Source organism: Physeter macrocephalus, chromosome 6 (genome assembly GCF_002837175.3).
Source record: "Physeter macrocephalus isolate SW-GA chromosome 6, ASM283717v5, whole genome shotgun sequence".
NCBI lineage: Eukaryota > Metazoa > Chordata > Mammalia > Artiodactyla > Physeteridae > Physeter > Physeter macrocephalus.
In genome coordinates, this window is record NC_041219.1 from 516,275 (window position 1) to 542,454 (window position 26,180).

General features: G+C 40.3%; 1 protein-coding gene across 3 annotated transcripts in view; it reads left to right on the plus strand.

Annotated features, from left to right (window-relative positions):
* SRGAP1 (SLIT-ROBO Rho GTPase activating protein 1) overlaps window positions 1-26,180 on the plus strand; it is a 270,945-nt gene that overhangs the window by 116,029 nt on the left and 128,736 nt on the right. For all 3 annotated transcript variants that reach the window (XM_028490343.2, XM_024122891.3, XM_024122892.3), the window contains exons 2-3: window positions 13,748-13,943; window positions 20,761-20,923. In XM_028490343.2, coding sequence (XP_028346144.1) covers window positions 13,748-13,943; window positions 20,761-20,923 — 359 coding nt within the window. The remainder of the gene's footprint in view (window positions 1-13,747; window positions 13,944-20,760; window positions 20,924-26,180) is intronic.

A 26,180-nucleotide genomic window follows, 5' to 3' on the forward strand; every position in this document is an offset into this window, starting at 1 on the left:
AGTTAAAAGGGAAGACTCAGTAGATGATGCTGTTCAGTAGATTGAGTTTCTTTGAAATGTGACTGTTACCTACTTTAGATTTTTATCTCCATTGCATACTTTTCCTCTTTTTAGGTTTTTCCCAGAACTGAAAATTTAAGGTAGTATGTATCATCCCTTTCAGAGCAGGGTATAATTTTTCAGGATCATTGGGGAAAGATTTTAATGAGAACCATCTTTAAAATAGCAGTATTCAGTATTTGAAAGAATTGTAAACCTTAAAAAAAATTTTTTTAATGATATTACCTGGTATGCCTAAATATATATAACATTGCTGGAAAAGACAAATCTGTTTTGTGTTTTTTTTTTAATCAACAGATTTTTCAGAGTAGCTTCAAGATTACTTTCTTGTTTTATTTATTTTATAAAGAAAATTATATAATTGGAAACAGCAAAAGTTGCCGAAGCAATTGAAAATATTTTGGTATTATTTTTTCCCCTGGGGGCTTGGCACAGGGGCTGTTGGAAGTGAGAAGGAGGAAGTAAAGAATTCTACTGTAGCAGAAGTTAACATTGTAAATCAACTAGACTTCAATAAAATAAATTTTAAAAAAAAAGAATTCTAGGAACCTTCTTTTCATAGTTAAAAGCCTGGACTGGAGTCAGATTGCCTGGGTTCAGAATCCAGTTTTACCTACTGGCCAAGTGACCATGGGCAAGTTATTCACCTCTTTTTGCCTCAGTTTAAGTGTCTGTAAAATTGAGGTAATAATAGTACTTACCTAATAGAAATGGTATGAGAATTAAATAAGTTAATTCATATATCAATAAAATAGAACAATGCCTGACATTATATGCACTCAATCATATTTCACTTTAGTAATACATTATTGTCATTACTTTTGTTAGATATCTTACATATGAATGTAACATTATATTTTCTAAGCCCTTTGACATTTCATACCTTCATCCTTCTGACAATAGTGTGAGTCCATAAGGATGGGTATTTTTTTTAATTTACTTTTTTAATTGAAGATAGTTGATTTACAGTGTTGTGTTAATTTCTGCCGTACAGCAAAGTGACTTAGTTATACACATATATACATTCTTTTTTATATTCTTTTCCATTATGGTTTATCCCAGGATATTGAATATAGTTCCCTGTGCTATACAATAGGACCTTGTTGTTTATCCAGAGGATGGGTATTTTTTATACCTGTTTTAATGATGAAGTCACCTGAGCCCAGAAGAGGGTCAATAACTTGCCCAAGGTCACTGAAGTATTTAGTGACAGAGCTGGGAATCTCATCCATGTCTGTGGATTACCAGTTTATCTTTCCCAGTAGCCCGATAAGCAAGGCTTTTAAACCCCAGGGAAAGTTAAACCGTGGTTTATACACTGAGGCTTTGCAACTCCCTAGTTAAATTGTGGGTTTTCTCTTTGAATTATACCCCAGTAACAGCACACCAGTGATTGCTTGTGGATGGCTTTAGGGTGTGTTTATTTTATGTAAAATCCCAGCAAACTCTAAATTTAAACATTTCACAGCAGAGGGTTATCTTTGCATTAAAATGGTGGTGTCCTCAACACACAACACAATTAACTGTTTTTAAGACCCAACCTTATCCCTCTTTACTGTGTAACTTTGTAAAATTTTGTAAAATGAGAACCATACTACTGTGCTCCCAAAATAAGGATCTGGATCGATTGAGCTTATTTAATTGTTTTCAGATACACAATAACTTTAAGAAAATATAGGCTTTGGAGTCAGACAAAGATGGATTGAAACCTAGCTCTGCAAAATAGGGATATTGGAGTGTATTTTGCAGGACGTTTGTAAAGATTTGAAGTAACGTAATAAAGGGCCTGGCCCTTAGGAGGGGACAAGTGATGGTAGTTAGAGATGCTCTGGAATTTTTACCCGTGTACAAGTGGAGTTGTATCTTCTACACCAGAAACTGCATGTGAAGAAATCATTAGGGGTTGGAAAATCAAAATGAATATAACCTAGAGCTTTGCATATTAGAAAATATTTGGGAAAGTATACAACAAAATGTTATCAGTATTTATCTCTTGGTGATAGAAAATTAAGTGGGTTTTTAAAATTACATTTTCTAACACATTATAATATACATGTCTGCTTTTGTAGCAATAAACGGTTATTTTTAAATTAAAAGAATCATTCATATATTTTTTAAAAGCACAAAAAGTAACTGCACCATATTAACAGGTGTGTTCCCAAGATGGGTAATTTTCCCCTTCTTTCTACTTTTATAATCTTCTAAAATGAGTATGTTTGCATGAATGATGGAGAAAATAAAAGTGCATTCTTAATATGCATGATCACCACCCTCAAATAGAATCTACAGTACATTAGAACTCACAGAAAATATGAATTCTCAGGAAATGTGTGAAGATATTCTAGGACCAACAGATGTAATAATAATAACCATAGGTACCATTTGTTTGAGCGTTTTCTATGTGAGGCTCAATTTGAATTCTCTACATGCATTATCTAATTTAATCCTCATAACAACCCAATGAGATTGGTTTTACTTGAGATTTAAGATTATATAAATTACCCAAATTCAGGACTCAGAATTTAAACTTGTGGCTTTCAAAGAAAAAAAAAGTAACATGATCATAGTAACAGAGGAAATTTTCACGTATACGCAGCTGGAGAAATAAAGCTTTCCACCAAATTTATGACCAAGTTTTTATTGGACCAAGTCTTCTCAGCAGCTAGCTGTCACGCCAACTTTAAGCTACCATATACTGATTTTTTTTTTCTCAATTTTTTCTTAATTGGGCAACTTGGGGTTGGGGAAAAATGGGAATGGTGTTGCTTGAATATCTTTTACTTGACTTAGGCTTAAGGGAGAGCATAGCAGAACAAGAGTACAGATATCAATAAGGGGTGAGGTTTGTTAAGTGAAAACACGTGGTGATGCGGAAACCTATTTTGTACCACTTCAAGCATGGAGGTTATGGGTATATCTGCTCCTATTGTAGTGGGTAATGAACTTGGCAACCGTCTTTCTTTTAGCTTTTGTTTCCCACAGTGGTTAGGAAAAGATGTTAGGTTTTGAAGGAAGTTTCGTATGAGTTTTCATAACCATTTCCTCATAACTGTTAAACCTTTCCTTTCTTTTAAGTATTCACTTCTCATGAGTTGTCTGACATCCTGGGCTTCTTAATTGGTTGACTTTGCCCTGTCTCTCAAGTGCGCTGACTCATACACAGTACCTTTTGGGAAGTTTGATATTTAATTTAAGAAGTATTTCTGTGAATTCTTTGCAGAGGGGGTGGGGTGCCCCAGTTTATTCATCTTTATGTAAAAGCAACTAGCATGAGTCGTACTGTTGGCATTTGATATGTTTTTTGTTGAACCAGTGGAGGGGTTCTTGCTTCAGTTCAAGGAGACTTTTCTAAGGGTTGGAGTTGCCTGACAGCACAGACTGTTCTTAGGAGAGAGGTAGTGAATTCTGTGCAGGCATGGACTTGGGGGAGTTTGATCACCAGACAGTAGATAGGACTAAATGATTTCTAAGGCTTACTGTAAATTTGAGATTCTGTTTCTCTAACATGTGTTTAAAGAGGAGAGAAACAAAACATAAATTGGAACCACAGATTATCCAGTAGAACCGTTTTTTTTGTTTGTTTTTTTGCGGTACGCGGGCCTCTCACTGTTGTGGCCTCTCCCGTTGAGGAGCACAGGCTCCGGACGCGCAGGCTCCGCGGCCATGGCTCACGGGCCCAGCCGCTCCGCGGCGTGTGGGAAGATCCCACACGCCTAGGATCTTACCCCTAGGTTCTTCATGACCGTTTTTTTTTTTCTTAGATTTCATATCCTTGATTTTCTTCTCCTTTGTTTTCTCAGGAAGCTATGTTTCCCTTTATCTTTCTTCTCCTCCAGCCTGCCTTTCCCTCCAATCCATCAGCCCATTGTCTCCCGTATTCTTCTTGTAGTACCTCTTACCCAAGCCTTGGGGAAACGTAACAGCGGAGTGGGGGGACGGTGTGTGAGTGGAGATCTGGGAAGGAAGTTTCAATCAAAAGCAACATTTAGATGGTAGATGGCATAGTAGGGGCAGAAGTCCAGAAAAAGTAGCTGGTATTGGGGATTTGGAGGGAGGAGGATTGTATTTCTCAGCAATGCACTAAGAGCTGTTCGTGCATCTGATCATATTTGAAAAATGAATCTCTTCCAGATAAGAGCAGCTGTGTAAGAGTGGGCGGGGCAGAGGCAATAAAGCTAATATTGTGTTTGAGATCCTATAAAGAGCTTTTAAAAAGGTATAAGATGAGAAAATGCTACTAGCATTTTTACCTTAGTTTCTAAACTGCTGCTTTATTATACAGATTAAATGATACCTTTTCAAAGTAAATTGCAAGATGACTGGACCACAAAGTATATAAGAAAGGTAGCGGCTTCCCTGGTGGCGCAGTGGTTGCGCGTCCGCCTGCCGATGCAGGGGAACCGGGTTCGCGCACCAGTCTGGGAGGATCCCACATGCCGCGGAGCGGCTGGGCCCGTGGTCCATGGCCGCTGGGCCTGCGCGTCCGGAGCCTGTGCTCCGCAGCGGGAGAGGCCACAGCGGTGTGAGGCCCGCGTACCACAAAAAGAAAAAAAAAAAAAGAAAGGTAGAAGATAGGTGTTTTAAATAATTTGCCATTTTAAGCTACTTCAACTCAAAATTAGATATAAATCTAATTATAGTGAAATAAAAGGCAATTCTGATCACATTATGGTACTTATAAATCCTTCCGCTCCATATTCTCAGTATTCTATTAAATATAGCTGACACTGCCTTCTCTTATCTAAATTGGCATTAAACACTTAAAAAAAAATCTCTTGTCAAAGATTTGGCAGAAAATGTCATTTTCTGATAATTTAACCAGTTAGAACATATTTCTACAGCTATCCTTTCTAAATGTGAATAGTATGCATTTTTTGAATAAATTGAAGTATAGTTAACATGCAATATTATATTAGTTTTAGGTGTACAACATAGTGATTCAATATTTATACATTACCAAAAAATCACCACGATAAGTCTAGTACCCATCTGTCACCATATAAAGTTATTACAATATCATTGACTATTCTCTATGCTGTACATTACATCCTCAGGTGGGAGGGGAGGATACGCATTTGTTTTTAACTTGTTAAATAAATAAATTGAAGCATTCCCTATAATGAGAGCTGAGTAAAGATAACACCCCTTATCATTATAGAATATTTACTTTTAAGTCCCCTAATAATTGATCCAGCCCCTGCCTACCTTATGACCCTGCAATATGTAACAAACTGCCATTCTTGTAAATGCCCTGAACTCTCCAGATACTCATACCCTGGGGCCTTTGCACAGGCTACTCCTTTTGCCTGTAATACCCTTCCCACACCCACCCCCAATTTGACACTTCTGCTTGGGGATTTGGAGGGAGGAGAGGGTAGTATTTCTCAACAATGCACTAAGAGCTATTCAGAGCCTTAGTGTCACCTCAGAGCCTTCCCTGATTTACCCTGGGCAGAATTTATTGTCCCTTCCTCTGTGTCCTCACAGCACTTTCCTCATGCTTCCATTATAGGATTTACAACATTGCTGTTGTAGATGATGATAGTTATAAAAATAAGTTACTCATTTCCATGTCTGTAGACCAGGAGCTACCTTGGGAGGCCCTGGGGGCAAAAAGCAATGGGTTTATCTTTTCTTCTCCAGGGCCCAGCACCTGACAGTTACTCAGTAAATGTGTGTCAGATGAAAAGGGTAAGCATTTTTGTACTCACTCCTTGGCTTGTTGAGCAGACAATGAGAGAACATCGTTGAATTCGATTTCTGCAGGTTAAGTGGGTAAAGGTTGAGCGTGCAGGACCAGAAATAACTTTTACTATAGAATTTGGCTTTCATCTGAGGATAAAATAGAAGAATGTTACTTTAGTACATAGGTTGCATATCAAATTGGACATTTTCTGTGGTACTTTGAAGAGATGAAATGAAGAAGAGAATTATTATTTCTGACATTTTCACAAGCTGGTTGATGTTCAGTATTTGCTTAGACCTAAAAAAAATCATTTAAAATATACATATATATAATATATATGTGTGTGTATATTTACATATATAGATGTATAGAGCTATATATGATTTTTTAAATTGCCATCTCTTTAAGGATTTTGTAGCCTAGGATTGAAAGGTATTTATTCTGTGATCCAGAATTGTGACGTTCAGCTGTAAAATGAATGTTAAGGAAGCACAGGTAACTAGGCTACTTTCCAGTTTCCTTGTATCAGCTCCTGATAGTTCAGGTAGTTCAGGTAGTTCACTTGGAGCCAGAGGTTATTGGAGCTCTCATTTGTTGAACTGTAGTTAAATAAAAATAAGATATAAAGTTGCCAATAGCAATCCAATCAAAGTCTCTAATAGAAGTCTAAGGAAAATTAAGTGAAATGATTAGTGCTTCCTTTGTTATTTTCCTAGATGAAGGTTTTCACTTATGTTAGAAATGGACATATAAAAGATACCTTTAACTGAGAGATGTTTAAAACATGATTTTCACTGGATTTAACTGGAGTTCTTTTCAACTGTTGACTGAGTAGAACATTGTTTATGTGGGAAAGCTTGTAGGGCTGGATGCCCGCAGGACCACATGGAGCAAAGAATGAAGAGGTGTAGTGATGGGGTGGTGGGTTGCGGGGAGATGAGGCAGGAAACACATTTTATGAATTAGCAAAATTTGAGTCCTATGTCCAGATGTGGATAACGAAGCATTTTAGTAGCTAATTATCTTTACTGAAGCAAGCATTCATCAAAGATAGTTATTGAGTATCTATTATGTGTTGTATGTAAATTTAGAGATGTGATATTTGTATTCAGGGGATTCATTCATAAGCTATATAGTTCAAAGCTCTACAGTCATTGTAACATAATAACAATAGTACAGTAATGATTTAAAACCAAAGCAATTGACCAAAATACATGGTTTCCCATAAAGCTGTGACATTCAGGAAGTACTAGGGAATTAGCATTAGCCACTTAGCTAGTTTTGTAAAATGTTAGATTTTTTTTTTTTTGTCTTTTGGCTTTCTTTAAGTAAGAGATAGAAATGCAATTTTTATTGCTTTTCTAAATGATGCTAGACATTTGACACTTAAACTTTTATTCGATACATTAATAGTTATATACAGCATCTATATACATTCTAATAACTTATCTCTAAGGCTAGGCCTAGATCACTTAGGCTTGCTTTGTGTAATTGCACACTATGTATAATTGTTGAGGGTTATAATTTTGCATCATGAACTTTGGAGTCAGACAAACCTGAATGGGAATCTAAGCTCTAGTACTTATTCACTGTATAACTTTGGACCAAACACTTAACCTCCTGCTTCAATTGCCTCATGTATGTAATGGAGGCATTACATAATAGGTTTGCTGTAAGAATGAAATGAGCTAAACTACATCAAGTACTTATCACAGAACATAGTAGGAACTCAGTAAATATTCTCCTGTTTGACATAAATGGTAAATTGCTTGTGGGGTTAAACTGTGTTCTAGTAGATGCTTTAAAATTATAATTTGAAAAAAGCCTCAATTTGCAGTTAATTCAATACAGAAGATTTAAACTAGTTTAAAAGTTTTTCATTCTTAAAATTTATTTAGAGAAAAACATGTGTAACATGTTTACTCCATGAGACTCCATGTTGAATTATTTCAGGAAAGAATGTCAACGTTTAAAGAATGCCTTGAACCTTTGTCAGTGACACAGCCCTTCCAAAATGTAAATCTTTGGACTCTCTATAGATCAGTGATTTCCACACACTGTCTTTTTCTGGTAGTAAAAATCAAGCTACTAATGTGGTCTTAAGTGTTCTTGCTTAATTATAGGGAAGGTAATGAAGTCCTGCCTCTTGTGCATTCTAAATAAAAGCACTAAAGCTAATCATTCAGATCTGTACTTCCTTAACCTGGCCTTTCCTACAATGTAGATAAACTGCAATAATTGATCAACTTAATTTATTGCCTTTTATCCTGGCTAGCTTTCATCTGGAAAAAAAAAAAGTACAAATTAGTTTTCCATACTTTTCCTGAAAATGTTATGGACCAAAATATAATATTTGGCTTTCAAACGCTATGAAAACTGATGCTTTTGTAGTAAGCTTTATTCTAAAATAATACTGAGGTAAATGTCACTTCAAATGAAGATATTATTATGAGAACTTAGAAAAACAGACACAGCCTCTCCTTTAAGTGCAGGAAATGTTGTGAAATTGACTTTACTTTCATATCCATACAGTGAGGATTAACTGTGCTGAGAGGACACTTTCTTATTTTATTACAAAAGGTTTTATCATTAACTCTACTCCCTCACAAGTGCGCTAATTATCTCGAGTTCTAGGATGCAGCCATGGTTTGAGCTTAGAATGGAAGCAAACCGATTTCATATATGTCTATGGTATTTAGTTTGCCTAAGTCGTTGGTGATTTCATAAGTCAGAAGTAGAAAAAGACTTTAGCGAGTTATATTTTCCATGAGGCAGTAACCTGGTCCAGCCACCCTAAACTTCCTTCCCTAGAACCTTACTCTTCTGGGCCAGGGTATCAAGAATTATCATTTTCAGTTATTTAAAGAACTACTTTTCCATTCCCCAGATTTGCATAGCCTTCCAAATTTTACATATCCTTTAAATGCAGTGCAGGGCCAACTACCTCTGAAGCTATCAGTGATGAAGACCCCAGCTCTGGCCTATGGTCTTTTCTTTTCTGAAAGTCCTTTAGTCTGTGTAGTTGACACCATCAAATCTAGAACTTGTATTTTCCTTTTTTCAATCCACATTATTTGATAATTGGCCAATACAGTGTTTGACATGATGAGGAAGTCTTTGTATATCTCATGTCATTGAAGCCTTCTATTGCCTTTGGGAGGCGAATATGGCAGTTATGATTAGCGATCATTTTACAGTTGAGGAAACATGAGTTCCACAGAGATGGTTACTCTTCCAAGGTCCTACTTCTAACTGGAACCGACGTCCTGATACTCTGTATTCTACCCGGTATTTGCCTTGTGCATAAATCTTGTCTTCTGATCTCAAGTCCGCTAACTCTTCAAAGACCTTTTCTGATGGTAACCCCACATTCCAGATTCCACTTATGAGAAACTTAGTTGCTAATTCACTAATGTACTAGAGGAGAATTGTCCTATAGATGAGACACATTTCCAATTTTAAATTTTCTTTAGCAGTCACGTTTTTTAAAAAAAGGAGACAAGGGGCTTCCCTGGTGGCGCAGTGGTTGAGAGTCTGCCTGCCGATGCAGGGGACACGGGTTCGTGCCCCGGTCTGGGAAGATACCACATGCCGCGGAGCGGCTGGGCCCGTGAGCCATGGCCACTGAGCCTGCGCGTCCGGAGCCTGGGCTCCGCAACGGGAGAGCCCACAAAAGTGAGAGGCCCCCGTACTGCAAAAAAAAAAAAAAAAAAAAAAAGACGAACAGGTGATATTAATTTTAACATCTTTTTATAACCAAAATATCTAAAATTTTTAATTCTAACATTAATATAAAAAATATTAATGAGACACTTTTATGTTTTTTTTTCCCCACAGTAAGATTTTGAAGTCCTCTGTGTATTTTACACTTAGAGCACATCTCAATTTGGAGCAGCCACATTTCAAGTGCTCAGTGTGACAGATGGCTACATATTGGGCAGCACAGCTTTTTTCCTACAATGTGGTTGACAATCAGCTTCTCCTCTCTGATAACAGATAACATGGACATACTCATTAGTTCCACACCAGATGACAGAAATGAGTGATTCATAGCTAATTAAAATAATAGGCTTAGGCAGAGAAAAACATGGATACCATTCATTCTTGTGAGGGTTTTTGTCGGTGGTGTTGGTTTGTTTTGCCCAATAATTCATAATTCAAATGAGGACCCCTGTAGCTTACAAAGGAAACAATTTAATAAGGTATAGGATACGTAGCCTTTCATTTCATTTATTTATTCATTTATTTGTGCTGTTTTCTAGAATGCAAATCTGATCATGTGTCTTTCTTGTTCAAAATTGTTCAATTCCTCCCAACTGGTGTTTCCTGCGGTTGCCCAGTGGTAAGATTCACCTGGGTACTTAGTTAAAATCCTCTGTTCCCGGTCCTGTCAGACCAACAGAATCAAAATATCCAGCTGAGGGACCTGGACACAGGTATTTTTAGTAATCACCCCTGGTGGCTCTTACCATCAAGCCAGTTGGGGAAACTGGCCTAAAAGATAAAATTTTACTCCTTAGTCTACCGTGTGGGATCCTTTCTGACCTAGCCCATGACTAGACCCGTTACCCAGCCAGAGTTAGGTTTTAGCACAGAGAAGCACTTGGCAAGGTACTCTTCCTGTTCTCTCCTCTTGCCTGTGCTTGTGTTCTTTCAGCCTGGGATGCCCTTCCCCTTTGTGTCTGCCAGCACACTGCTGAGTCCCCCTGAGGATCACCCCCTCAGCGTTTGCCTCGTTTCCCGACACACCTCCTCCCATTGCTCCTTGACATTGGTAAATCAAGGCCCTGAAGGTCACTAGCTCTCACTGTCTGTTTGTCTTGGCTGTCTTCTCACTGAGGGATGGGGCTTGTGATTTCCAGTCTGTTATTTAGAGCCACTAGAAGGGAGTCTGGCACAAGGAAATAGTCAATAAATATTTTTCTAGTGAAAGCCTGCTGATACTAGTAATAATAACATCTCCATCTGTTTCATAGTGGTTTACAGATTGCAGCATGTTTTTCACTTATATCATCTCATTTAATTCTCTCACCACAACCTCTGAGGTGGAACTCTTATTTTTCGAGATGTTAAGCAACTTGCCCCATGTCATGTGACTTGTAATAGGTGACACCGTAACTCCAACATGGGTCCATAAGGTGCAGAGTGTAAAAGAAGCATAAATCTTGGGTTCAGATTTCTAGTGAAATGAAGAAACGGCCTTTGCTTATTCAGTCTATTCACACAAAAAAATTAATAAAGTTCATTCACGTTTACGGGTTTTTTTTGCTCCAAATTTCTAGCCTTTTTAGACTTTTTAACATATTTCTTTTTTTAAATTAATTTATTTATTGGCTGTGTTGGGTCTTCGTTGCTGCGTGCGGGCTTTCTCTAGTTGCGGCGAGCGGGGGCTACTCTTTGTTGCGGTGCGCGGCTTCTCATTGCGGTGGCTTCTCTTGTTGCAGAGCACGGGCTCTAGGTGCACCGGCTTCAGTAGTTGTGGCTCATGGGCTCTAGAGCACAGGCTCACCAGTTGTGGCACATGGGCTTAGTTGTTCTGCAGCATGTGGGATCTTCCCGGACCAGGGCTTGAACCCGTGTCCCCTGCATTGGCAGGCGGATTCTTAACCACGGTGCCACCAGGGAAGTCTCAGCATGTTTCACAGAAGTTTGCACCTAGTATTTAGCTAATCAGTAGATGCAAGATTATATAAATATTCACATCAGCAATGATTATGTGAATGATTGATGGAACCAGTTAGTCTAATTGGGTTCTTCTCTTTAAAGATATTCCAGTGGTTCTTACCTGTTATTTGGGAGAATTCCTTATAGCCCACAGGTAAAGGTACTGATAAATCCACACACAATGTAGACTTTTTTGACATCATAAGGAAAATCTGATGAAACAAGACTATGAAATAATCGAGATGATCTGTGATGCTTTAGAAGTGTTACTGTGTTTTTATTTTTTGCTGGATGATCATGAGTATCACACCCAGTCTATCAGTTTTATGTCCTAGTCCTAATCATTCAGTAACATATTAGAGAAACAGCCCAGCCTGGCCTCAATCTTTCCGAGAAACATGCATCACACTCTGTGGTCTCACACAAATTTATTTTAAGGGTTAGGACTTCCCTTTATCAGAGCAATAGCAAGAAATGCCTCCGTTTCCTCCTTTCCTAGGCAATTCCATTTTATTTGGTAAGTATTAGTCAATATTTCTGTAGCTTACAGGGACTATTTCAATTTTTTAAACAAATTAATTGAGTAGTTTGAAAGCATAGTCTTTTTGTGTGTTATTCTTGTTGGATTATTGATGTTGATTCATCCTGTGGTGATGCTCTGGTAGAACAGAAATTAAATAAGTCACAAAAAAAACCAGTAAATTTTAGCTCCTTTAAAATGGCCATTATTAGTATTTAGTAGGTCCTGCCCTAGATTTAAATAATAGCTGCTTGTAGGCTTCCCTGGTGGCGCAGTGGTTGAGAGTCTGCCTGCCGATGTAGGGGACACAGGTTCGTGCCCCGGTCCAGGAAGATCCCACACGCCGTGGAGCGGCTGGGCCCGTGAGCCATGGCCGCTGAGCCTGCGCGTCCGGAGCCAGTGAGAGGCCCGCGTACCGCAAAAAAAAAAAAAAAAAAAGAAAAAAAAAAAGAAAAGAAAGGCAGGAAGAAGCGTTCAATTAATTGACGGACGGACCTGGGTTAGAGGTCCTGTGGGTGCCACTTACAAGCTGAAGTCTCTAGATGAAGTATGTCATCTCATTAAACCTCAGTTTCTTTGCAAAATGAGGATAATACTAGTATCCACTTCATTAGGGTGTAGAACAGCAAGCATTCGATTGTTATTAGCTGTTAAGTTGAGCAAATTTCCTGACTCCTCATTCAGAACTGGATGGCCCTGCTGTTAATGAGCCTGATTACACATGGTCAAGTATGTGCATACGTACTGTCAGCTCAGTCTTTATTTAAGAAGAAGCATGGGAAGAAATTGAGCTGTTATTTGGACATCAATTTCTTAAACTCCACTGAATTAGATTCAGCCCTCACTTTTAGGGAATATGCACCCGACACTGGGAAGGATGAAATAAAGAAGTTTTCCAGTATGAATATTCTTGTCTTTGGATGTTAGCCCTGAGTCTCAGAACAAAAACAAGTCAGTAGTTAATAGTTACTGTATCTTATTTTCCAAAACACACATGGTTCATTGTTACAGTCATTTGCAGATAGTTTTGCATGACACACTTTTGCTTTTGTGTTTCTACTAAATCACTAAATGACTAACCTTCCTGTTCCTAATGTATTAAGATTGTCAAAGGATTCTTTTCAGTTAAATGTGTCGATAAGGCTTAGTTTGAGGAATGGGGAAAAAGTGAAAGCCAAGTGAAGAGCTCTTGATCTTGTGATCAGAATAATAAAGTGGAATCCAAGGATTGCCCCATAATGAATGGATTATTTGGATATAAAAGGAAATTATTTTTAGGTGTGGCATTCCTATAAACCCTGAAGCTATGTGTTTTACAAACTAGAAATTTATGCACTAAATAAAAATTACCAGATGTCAGTGTTTGTATGTGCCAACTGGCAAAGAAATTGAGAAGGTTCAGAAGTCTGGAAGAAATGATGCTCATTTCTTTGCCATTGAAACTCAGAAAGGATAGTTGAGGTAAAATGCTGTTTAAAAAACTACAGTGTCCTCAGCTACCCAAAGATGTCACGTGTTACAAATTGTTATCTGAAAGGCTTTCATTTTTTTCCCCTCATGACTCCACGCATGTTTGTGGTATTGCACATGTAATCCATGTTTCTATTCTATTTATTACATTCTTTCCGGAGGCTTATCTCATTCTTTTACAGGGTCAGCAGATATCTTATTTAAAGACCCAGCCTGAACACAGCAGCCTCGTAAAGGTCCAATACAGAGCTAAATGTATAATAGGATTCATTATTTTTATCTTGCACATACCAGCACACCTCAGTAATTTTCATGAAATCATCAAATGGATTCTCTTCTCTCCTTAGAAATTCGAGCTCAACTGGTAGAACAACAGAAATGCCTGGAGCAGCAAACAGAGATGCGAGTTCAGCTTCTGCAGGACCTGCAAGATTTCTTCCGGAAAAAAGCCGAAATTGAGACGGAATATTCTCGGAACCTAGAAAAGTTAGCAGAAAGGTTCATGGCAAAAACAAGAAGCACTAAGGATCATCAACAGTACAAGTAAGGGGGACTTAACTCGAATTCACCTTTCCAAGGGGATATCCTATCTTTTTACCACCCTTATTGGTTTTAGAATTTTCCATTTTTGTCTGAAAAGTTGTTGATTGATATATCCCCATAGATAAAAGCAACCCTCTGCATTTATAATTTATGAGCATAAATGTATTACATTTAAACTAATAGTATTCTCTTGACATGTTTCTCTTTCCAATAAATACACTAGGAGTTGTTGTTTAACACAGGTAGGTATTTGGATGGGCAAATTTTAAATAGCTGATTCTTCAAGCAAAGACCTCAAGATTTCTGTATAGTGATCTTACATGAAAAGAAGCAGTGAGGGTTGCTTAGATTTATATCCCACCCCCCAATCATGCTTGTGGTCATTGCAGTTGAGACTGACTTAAAACAAGGGCCTTTGATAAAATGCGTACAATCTAGCTTAATTAAACCTTATATTAATCGCACAGTTGACCCTTGAAGAACACAGGGGTTAGGGGCACCAATCCCCTGGCACAGTCGAAAGTCCACATACTACTATCTCTGCTTCAAAAATAAAGGAATTGATAAATGAGTCACCTAAAGGCAGGAAGCTGAAACAGTTATGGACAGATCAGGACTCAAACCCAGTTCTACATATTGTGATCTCTAACTGAACAGAAACTTTCCCCCACATCTAGTTAATTTAAGGATGTAATGAAAATAGAGGTACTATGTTTTTTTATATAAATTTATTTTTTATTTTTATTTTTATTTTTGGCTGCACTAGGCCTTTGTTGCTGTGCGCGGGCTTTCTCTAGTTGCGGCGAGCAGGGACTACTCTTTGTTGCAGTGCATGGGCTTCTCATTGCAGTGGCTTCTCTTGTTGCGGAGCACGGGCCCTAGGCACACGAGCTTCAATAGTTGTGGCTCGCGGACTGTAGAGCGCAAGCTCAGTAGTTGCGGCGCACGGGCTTAGTTGCTCCGTGGCATGTGTGATCTTCCCGGACCAGGGCTCGAATCCGTGTGCTCTTCATTGGCAGGCAGACTCTTAAGCACTGTGCCACCTGGGAAGTCCCACAGGGACTATATTTATTGAAAAACATCTGTGTAAGTAGACCTGCACAGTTCAAACCTATGTTCACTGTCAACTGTACTTCATTTGTTTAAAAAAAAAATACATGCAGGTTTTTCTGATGAGATTTACTTTAGAATTTAAATCTGAGACACAAGTAGGCAGACAATTCCAATAGAGTATACAAGGGCTCTGACAGGGGTAAATGCAGGATGCCAGGGACAGACCTGACAGAAATCCATTCTGCAGTGCGGGTGGGGACAGCAGGGTCCAGGAAAGGTCCTGGAAGAAGTGATACGTTAAGTGAAGACCCGAAGGACTAGTTGGCCAGTAAAGGGACCAGAGGAGGAGGTTCAGGCAAGGGGAACATCACTCATAAGAGACCAGAAGGGAAGGGGTGTAGGTTAGCTTTGCAGAGCAGAAAGTAGGCCAGTGTGAGTGAGTAACAAGGTGGTGAGCTGTGTGGCACCCAGTGTACATTGTGCCAGATCATGGAGGCCTGTGAATCATACCAGGAAGTTTGGACTTTATCCTAAGGGCCTGAGAAGCCTTCGTAGAGTTTTAAGTAGAAAGAAGACCAGCTTACACCTGCGTTTTGAGATGATGACAAAGACCGTAGATAGGATTGGGGGCTGGAGGAGGACACAGTCAAGGGAGCGAGACCAGGTGGAGGACCCTCACCATAATGGCATGAACTAGCAACACTGCAGGTAGAAAGAAATAGACTTGTTTAGGAGATACTAAAAAAACCTCCCCGTCTTTCATTTCTGGAAATACAATGAACTAGATAATCTAAAAAATACTTGTGCTGTAAAACTCCCGGAAATTCTGACTAAAATATAATAGACATCACTTTAAATGTATAACTGAACTCAGGAAAGTAAGGGACATTTCCAAGGAAAAAGGAAGAGGGAATTGAAAACTTGAGCAGTGATTATATCACCCTTTAGTCCCACGTGGGGACAGAAGATGAGGCTTATGCAAGGTAGGGAGCTAGAAGGGAGGACTTCCCCATCGCCAATCCTATTGCATTGCATCACAGTCTAAAGTCAGGAGTAACAGAACTACTATCTCAGTGAAATGGTAGAACAGAAAGCCACTCGCCCACCCACATGGGGGACAACAAGGAGGCCCGTCTGCTCAGCCTGAGCTCCAAATGGAAGGGGGTTGCAGAGAAGCGCATCTTAGCCTTCACCATTGGCTTTGCAGTTTCATTTTATACCCTTCTGTGGCCTTGAATCCTACATAAAAAGTAGGGTAGGGACTTCCTTGGTGGTGCAGTTGTTAAGAATCTGCCTGCCAATGCAGGGGACACGGGTTTGAGCCCTGGTTCAGGAAGATCCCACACGCCGCGCCGCGGAGCAGCTAAGCCCCTGCACCAGAACTACTGAGCCCGTGCTCTTAGAGCCCATGGTCCACAACAAGAGAAGCCACTGAAATGAGAAGCCCGCGCACCGCAACGAAGAGTGGCCCCTGCTCGCCTCAGCTAGAGAAAGCCCGAGCGCAGCAATGAAGACCCAATGCAGCCAAAAATAAAATTAAAAAAAAAGAAAGGGTAGGTTTTTTGAGAAACCTCCATACCATTTTCCACAGTGGCTACACCAATTTACATTCCCACCAACAGTGTAGGAGGGTTCCCTTTCCTCCACATCCTCGCCAACATTTGTTATTTGTGTTCTTTTTGATGGTGGCCATTCTGACACTACAATGAGGTGGTATCTCATCATAGTTTTTATTTATTTATTTATTTTTGGCTGTGTTGGGTCTTCATTTCTGTGCGAGGGCTTTCTCTAGTTGCGGCAAGCGGGGGCCACTCTTCATTGCGGTGCGCGGGCCTCTCACTGTCGCGGCCTCTCTTGTTGCAGGGCACAGGCTCCAGACGCGCAGGCTCAGTAGTTGTGGCTCACGGGCCCAGTTGCTCCGCGGCATGTGGGATCTTCCCAGACCAGGGCTCAAACCCGTGTCCCCTGCATCGGCAGGCAGATTCTCAACCACTGCGCCACCAGGGAAGACCTCATTGTAGTTTTGATTTGCATTTCCTTGATAATTAGCAATGTTAAGCATCTTTTCATGTGCCTATTGGCCATCTGCATTTCCTTTTTGGCAATTCCACTCCTGGGTATATATCAAAAAAAAAAAAACACTAATTCAAAAAGATACATGCACCCCAATATTCATAGCAGCATTATTTACAGTTGCCAAGGTATGGAAACAACCTACGTGTCCATGAACAGATGAATGGATAAAGAAGCTGTGTTAAATATGCACAATGGAATACTGCTCAGCCATAAAAAAGAATGAAATATTGCCATTTGCAGCAACATGGATGGACTTGGAGGGTATTATGCTAAGTGAAATCAGTCAGACAAAGACAAATACTGTATGATATCACTTATATGTGGAATCTAAAAAATACAACAAACTAGTGAATATAATAAGAAGCAGACTCACAGATACAGAGAAAAAACTAGCAGTTACCAGTGCAGAGAGGGAAGTGGGGAGGGGCAACCTGGTGGTAGGGGATTAAGAGGTACAAACTATTATGTATAAAATAAGCTATAAGGATATATTGTACAACACGGGGAATATAGCCAATATTTTATAATAACTATAAATGGAGTACAAACTTTAAAACTTGTGAATCACTATATTGTACACCTGTAACTTATATGATATTGTACATCAACTATGTCAATAAAAAATTTTTTTCTAACCCTTCTCATCATAAAAAAAAAGGTAGGAACTTTTGCAGAAAAAAAAGGAAGTAGGGGTCCTTTTTTTTTTTTGGCGGTACGCGGGCCTCTCACTGTTGTGGCCTCTCCCGTTGTGGAGCACAGGCTCCGGACGCGCAGGCTCGGTGGCCATAGCTCACGGGCCTAGCCACTCCGCGGCATGTGGGATCTTCCCGGACAGGGGCACGAACCCGTGTCCCCTGCATTGGCAGGCAGACTCTCAACCACTGCGCCACCAGGGAAGCCCAGGAATACTTTTTTAATTTTTATTTTTGGGTGACTTTAACCTCTAGTGTTGGTCAGCATAGAAATAAATTTTGGTGATGGTTCCCAGGGTGAGCAAATATCAGATGTGCTTGACAGAGACTGGAGCCAGTACTAGATCCTCATTTATAGAAACTGTCCCTTTTTAAAAGTGATTGCAAATAAGAAGAAAGCCCGTTTGTACATTCAGTAAATATTTTTGAATGTCTCCTTCTGTGTTCTGTACTTGGTAATCTCTTGTGAACTGAAAACATGGGTGGGCCCATGCACCTTAGTCTGATCCCTGAGTGGATCAGCTGCCACCTTTTGTTCCTCCTGGTTTTTTCACTAGTTTTCTTCAAAAGGTAGGCAGCCTGGAATTTTCCTTGACTTGAGTAAGTTTATCATTGACTACAGAACTGAAGATAAGGTAATAAGTCTACAGAAAGGACAAACCAGGGTTAGGGGGGAATAAATCAAAGACAGCCCTTTCGGAAAGAGTCAAACAGACCTGGTTTGAATACTGGCTCTACTGTGTGACTTTGGTCAAGTTGCTTAACCTTTCTGAGCCTTGGTTTCCTAACTTGTAAAATGAGATTTTATGACCAGTAACTGAGAAACATAACAAATCGTTGATGTGATTAATAGCTGACATGGGGTATGCACTCAGTATTCCTTCTCTTCACGAAACAAGTGTTAAACCTTTAGCACCTTTACTTTACCAGTCATTTAAGCTGGGGTATGGAGTCTAGCTCTTACTCAGTTTTGGGATGCTTGTTGTATAGGCTAATCCTTGGCCTAAAGTTGCCACAGCATTGTAGAAAGACCAAGGCTTGGATCAGCCTCCCTGGACTCAGAGACTTTCTCTGACCAGCTTTAGTCTTGAGCAAATCATTGTGCCTTGCTAAAGCTTAAGTTCTCTTATTGATAGAGGGGATACAGAGCAACTCTGCCTTAAGTTGTAGTGGTAAGGATTAGGTAGAGTTAATGTGTGTAAAGTCTTTAGACCAGCCGCTAGATGAAAATCGCTAACTTTACACAGCACTTACTATTAATCTAGGGCGTTCTAGTAAGCACTAAAAATATATATATTAACTCAAATAATCCTCATAATCTTATGAGATCAGTACTGTTGCTTTACTCATTTTACAAATGAAGTAACGGAGGCACAGAGAGGTTTAAATACTTTGGCCAAGATCTCCTAGGTAATTGTTCTGGGATTTGAAGTGAGGCAGTATAGATCCATATTCCATGCTCTTGACTTGTGTGCTCAGTAGGTGCTCAGTAAATGATAGCTTAGCTGCCTCTGTTGTTATTGTTGTTATCGATACTGTTATCACTTACTATTAAGGCAATAAAAAGTGTTTATTCAGTGAATGAAATAACATTTATTTAATGCTGACCACGGGCAGGGCCCTGTGGATACAAAAAAGTATGAAATGTTCTCAAAGAACTTGTGGGTTACTTCATCATAAAAGATATACAGAAAAGTTAATATAAGATAACACTTACCTCTTGGGCTGGGCGGCTAGAGAATGTCAGTGGAAAGGCTTCAGTATTCTGCCATAGAACCATTGCCCCTTGCCCAATGGCTTTGAGAGAAAAGGAGAGTTCTTTAGGTTGGGGGTGTAATTCTTAATGTGCCAGCTGGGAGAGTGGGAGGCTTCTCTTCTGGGTATAAGTGCTGGGACCCTAGATCAGGGGTTTCTTCCCTTACACCCATCCATACTTCTGTGGTCTACTTCCTCTTTCTTTTAGAGAGGGTTTTGACTGATGCAGGGTTAAATCCTGAATCCGAGGGACGTAAGGGCTGAAAGTCCTTCTTTTAATCATTTTTCTAATTTAATTAGTAGTCAGAACCATAAATCATCATGAATATTAGGAGGATAACATGTCTGATAAAATAGTACTAGTGTCCCTGAGTTAGGATAAACATTCTGTGCCATTTTGCCATTTTAGAGTTAGATTTTTAAAGTAAAAAAACAAAAAACAAACATTGTACTTTTTTTTTTTTTTTAAAAGCAGTAATATCCCTGTCGGTCACTGCTTTTGTTTGGAGTTTTTCTTTAAAACTTTTTACAAGTTGCCCTTTGTGGTTTATATTCACTTTTCACTTTATTATGTAGAATAAAACAAGGAGTGGTTACAAATCTGAAATAACTTAATGGGTTTAAAAAGGAGATGTGACATGTCATAAGCCAGTAAAGTTCTTGGTTCTATTCACAAGCCCTGAGACAATGCTATAAAGTTCTGCTTCCGGGAACACTTTTTGGGAGGCTGGAAGTTAAGTATCAGGGGATTAGTAAATCATCCCTACATTTATGTTCCATGGAAAGTATACCTAGCCAAATTTCTTTTCCGACAACAGACTGGACATTCAGAGCATGCTTTGTGTTCAGTGGCAAACCACAGTCTGTCTGTGAGACAGCAGTCAATAGATTTTTATGTAAACATAAACTGTTTTCTTCAATGGGGTGTTTAAAGCTAAAGGCCTGCCTTAGTACTGTATATGTTAGGGTCCCATGCCCTTGTCAGGAGTGTGGGTTTTGACTGGTGTTCTTAGTCCAAGTTTTTTCTACCAAGCCTAGGGGAATTGCTGGCTGGGTGCCTTCCCAGCCTGGAAGGCTGTTCTGCTGGCTCTCGAGTGTCTTGCTATGAGCAATGCTCAGAGGAGAAAGAACAGGGACAATGCCCGTCTGTTGTGGCTCCTAGTTTGCCTTGGTGACTTTCCCTTAGCTGTTTGGGGCAGCTTTGAACTTGATGGTAATTCTCTCTCTTCTTCACTTCTTAGGAAAGACCAGAACTTGTTGTCTCCAGTGAACTGCTGGTATTTGCTCCTGAACCAAGTGAGACGAGAAAGCAAAGACCACGCAACCTTGAGTGACATCTATCTGAACAATGTGATTATGCGGTTCATGCAGATAAGTGAGGATTCCACCAGGATGTTTAAAAAGGTATCCTCCATCAATCCTGCCAGAGTGTGCTTCCCTATAACCACTGAGCCCGTAACCAAGACTGAGAAGGGTCTGCTGCCTTAATGACGTAATTGTATTCAATAAATATTAGGTTCAAAAAATGAATGAGCGAACAGATAATTTAAAGACACAGAACAAGAAGTTAAATCGCTGCTCTCTTGGGAAAATGTTATCACAGTTTTTTTCTTATTCCCACCAGACCAGCAGCAGGAGCTGTGAGAGAGTGGCAGGAAAACATTCCCCAGGGCACAGAAAATAGTCCCTTACATGCCAGAGAGCTTCCTCCTTCCCAAATCCACTTTAAAAAAAAAAAAGGAACTGGGCTTTTAAGGCTTCATATCATTGTTACCAGTCTCAGCCAGCTCTCAGCAATTTTTTTGTTGTTTGGACATCTTTGTTGAGAACACTAACAAAATTGGACCATTTCCTGTATAGGGAATGCAGCTACTTGCTCAATAAGACTGGCTTTTGGTTTCTATGTTTATAGGACAAGGGTTCTCCACCACCTCCTCAGCTTCATGCTCAGGGTGTTTGGTGCCTATACCAATATCTGTACATCTATTCAGTAAGTAATTATTAGTTTCAGAAAGTGAGGGGAGAAAACCACCTTGTAGATGAACGACATTTATGTTTCAAAGGGACCCCTTAAAACAAAGTTGTGTCATGTAGGCCGTCTGGGAAACTTCTTAGTCATGTTTGATGTGTCCACATCAGATTTGATTTCTGACCTAGAAATGGAATTTAGCAAACTCGAAGTTTTCTTTTGCTCTATTAAATAGAAAAAAAAAAAAACAGTTTCAAACAAAGGAGAAATTTTTAAAATTTGGAAATAAGAACATATTAATTAAGAAGAGACCACGTAGAGAAATATCCTATGTATCTTAAAACATAGAGATTTTTAAAAAATAGTTTAGACTGAGCCAGGAAAGTAAGTAATTTTCTCGTACGTCAGCCCTTTCTGCCAAGACCTCATTTGGTTCAATGGGCTTTTTGCGGCTTTTTGCGTCTTGTCCTCTATGAGTGAGGGGTGGTGTCAGGTCTTGGAAAGGTTACTTCGATGAAGAAAAACTAGTGTTCGTGCTCAAGGAGGTCACAGTTTATCCAAATTTGTATGATGCCCTATGATGCTTACCAGTCATGGGGATGCTGGCAACCTTTCAGCCAGGGCCTCTGGGACCAGCACCTCAGTTGACTTCGTTTATTTATCCATCCAGCAAAACATCTTTAAAATGCCAGGCTGGGAAGCAGAGTTAAAAGACACGTTCCCTGCCTACAAAGAATCCATTACAATAATTAACAGTTACCACAATAAGGGAACACACAACCTGTGGTAGAAACTTGAAGACTGGAAATCTTAACCCTACTGAGGGGCCAGGAAATTCTTCATAGAGGAGGGAACACCTGAAGTGAGACCTGTAGGAGATGGAGGTGGTCATCAAGCAGATGAGAACAATGAACTATTCCAGGTAGAAAGCAGAAGCGTGACACGTTCAGGGAAAGGAACGAGTTTGGTGTGACTGGACCAGGGGTTGTATGGGAGTGAGTGATGGGGTGTGAGGCTAGAAAGGACTGTCATATCAAAAGGGACTTTGCATGTCTTGCAAAGCTGTAAAGATTTGTGTTTTGTATGTCAAAGTCAAGGGCTTCATAAAGTTGATGGAAACTTAGGGCTGAGAGTCAAATGGATTTGGACTTGAATCCCAACTCTTCTGCTTTTGTGATCTTGGGAGATGATTCAAGAGAGTGCTCTCTTCTGTCTAAGGGAGTGGGGAAGGCTGGACTAGCAGAAGGTGAGGGTGAGCCTATGGGAGCTCTGGGGCTGGGATGGCCCTTTGGAGTTTGTCGTCAAGGAGGCCTCACCTTTGTTTTTCAGGCATTGGATTTGAGCTGCCCTTGGGGAGGGGCTAAGTAATCTTGGGGTGATGCAGCTCCCCTTGGTGGAGGGTAGTTCCCAAGGGTGATTCTGAGAGAGAGGTCACCTGTAAGTTTTGACAGCCAGCAGCCAATATTCCCAGTAGTTGGGGAAATAAGTTCTTGGCTCTTGAAAGAGGGCTTGAGGAATGTACAGTAAGTACACACACACCATGCCTGCTTGTTTGCTACCTAGAAATTCTCTTATCCAGATTTTCTGGGACTCAAAGAATTGTAATCCTTGGAAGCTGCCTATTTATAGCAGACCTCTGGTTACTTCAGCATTTAGCGGGGAGAACAGTCTTCTCACCGCTAACTATTGCTGATCAGCTGGAAAGTTAATAGTCATCACAGTGACAGGTATAAAATTCCACTTCCTCAAGCAGACCCAGCAGATGACATGCCTCACCTTTCCATGTTTTTAAAATTAAGAATAAGAGAGGGAAAAACTGGAGCTTCTTGAGGAGCCAGATCAGCCCACTAGGACATATTTGTCATCTGCAAAAATAGGAAGCCAGGACCCATATCTGTCAAGTCCAGAGAACTTCATATCCCTTTAGATTAAAAAGCAAGACTAGGGGGCTTCCCTTGTGGCACAGTGGTTGGGAGTCCACCTGACGATGCAGGGGACACGGGTTCGTGCCCTGGTCCGGGAAGATCCCACGTGCCGCGGAGTGGCTGGGCCCGTGGGCCATGGCCACTGGGCCTGCGCTTCCGGAATCTGTGCTCCGCAACGGGAGAGGCCACAACAGTGAGAGGCCCACGTACCACAAAAAAAAAGCAAGACTAGGATTTTCTGCTTTTTTTTTTATATATATCATCAAGCCGTCTCCTTCTCCAGCTCTTCTTCCATTGTTATGGTTCCAGAAGCATATTTTTTATCAAAACAGAAGGAAATGATCAGAACCAGTCTGAATTGACCTTTAGAACTTCTGTGGAGTCCTTAGTGAGCATAATGCTTGTTCTTCTTGGGAGGGGATTTTGCAACTTACTAGTTTTTCAAAAATAACCCTGTGTCTGTATGGAGATCCAGTTAGATGCTGGGTGCTTGACAGGTACAGCCTCTTACACATCTGTGTTATATTCAGTTTAGTCGTTGACCAAGAATCCTTTTACCCAGATTGTTCTATCAAATAAGGAGTTTGGAGCAGGTAATTCTAGGAATGTTTTTTGTTTGTTTTTTTGCGGCACACAGGCCTCTCACTGTTGTGGCCTCTCCTATTGCAGAGCACAGGCTCCGGACGCACAGGCTCAGTGGCCATGGCTCACGGGCCCAGCCGCTCCGCGGCATGTGGGATCTTCCCAGACCGGGGCACGAACCGCGTCCCCTGCATCGGCAGGCGGACTCTCAACCACTGCGCCACCAGGGAAGCCCTCTAGGAATGTTTTTGTTTCCAAATGGACATAATAATCAGGAAGACACTTATAGGAATGCCTAATTCCAGGCATAGGTATAGGCAACAGCTTCAAGACTTAAACTTTAATCACATCAGAACCAGTTTTAGAAATAGTTGCCTATGCTTGGCAGTTTTCAACGGGTAAAAAAAAAGGGAAGCTTTTTTTTTTTTTTTTTTTTTTTTTTGTGGTATGCGGGCCTCCCTCTGCTGTGGCCTCTCCCGTTGCGGAGCACAGGCTCCGGACGCGCAGGCCCAGCGGCCATGGCTCGCGGGCCCAGCCGCTCCGCGGCATGTGGGATCCTCCCAGACCGGGGCACGAACCCGGTTCCCCTGCATCGGCAGGCGGACGCGCAACCACTGCGCCACCAGGGAAGCCCCAAAGGGAAGCTTTAAAAATAATAATAATATCCAATTATTCAAGTATCAGCTATTTCAAATTTAGGTCTTTAGAGCTGTAGATGAAGCCTGTTGGTCAGACTAACATAGTGATTCATCTCTAAGGCTCTAACATCAGATACTTTGCATATGAATCTTAGTTTTGTCACTCTTGTTATCTCTGTGGACCTGGGAGTGTTTGTAAACCTCTTAAGTCTCAGTTTCTGCATCTGTAAAGTAAATATAGTAACGTATTTCAGATACCTATATGGAGATTCATGAGCCATGCATGGAAAGCTACTTACCCCAGTGTCTGGATTTAATGCTAACATGGTCTAACTAATTTTTAGCTGTTATCTTTGTTATTATCTATATTGTAAACACTTATTCCTTACACCTGCAATAATTATGTAATGTGAAATTACACCAGACATTATCTTAAATGTGTCCTCATTCTAAAGAGACTATGTAGCACAACTGTGATGAACACCATCCAGATCATCACATGGTATTTGTATATCACTATTATGAAGTTCCAAACCATGTTTGTAAACAGACTCTGAGAAATGCTCCAACATCCTTGCTTGGAGCTGAATTTAAAAATTTTGGTCCTCACATTTCAACAATTAATGGGAACTTAGGGGATAACGCAGTGAATACCTGTGTTGGTCAGCACCCCCTGTGCCTCTCAGGTCCCCCACAGCTATTTCACATAGACAGTCTTAACTTTGAGGCTTCACTGATTTCTTCATTCATTCGACAGTGAGAGTTATTCAATTCCAGACCCTCTGTTAGGTATGGACAATGTGAGCACAGACAGAGTAGGACTCTGCTTTTACTCTCATAAGTTCTGTTTTACTGTTTTAGGAGAAGGTCAGAAATTGGAGACTCGTTGTATACAGGGGTTTTTCATTATCAGTCCTACTGTTCTTCCCAAAGAACAAGGGGCAGTGAGGTGCCTCTTGCCCTGTTCTCCAGCCCTGCCTGCTGGAGTGATGAGATTTTGCCGCCTTCTTTCCATTACTCACGCTCAAGAGTGGTCTGCATCTGGGTTGGTGCTGCAGCCAGAAATTGTGTGATTCGTATGTTACACATAAAGTAATTAGCATCAGCAGTCACCATGTAGGAAAGACCACAGCTAGCTCGCAATAATCACTTTATTTAAGCACCTTATCACATGATCTTCTGTATCAAGTTTAAGAATGTTAACAGAAGTATGTAGTTTAGAGGGAGCACCATAAAATGGCAGCCTTTGAATATGTTAAATTATCTCTGCGTGTTTTAAATTATCTATGTCTGTCATTTCCCCATGGATTGTTTTCAAATTATTAATGTTTTTATTCTTGGTTTGCATAAATATGTATACAAATATAATTTATTTTGTTTCTTCAATAATAATGACATAACCCTACCACTTTACTGAATTTTTTTTTTTTTTTTTTGTGGTACGCGGGTCTCTCACTGCTGTGGCCTCTCCCGTTGCGGAGCACAGGCTCCGGACGCGCAGGCTCAGCGGCCATGGCTCACGGGCCCAGCCGCTCCGCGGCACGTGG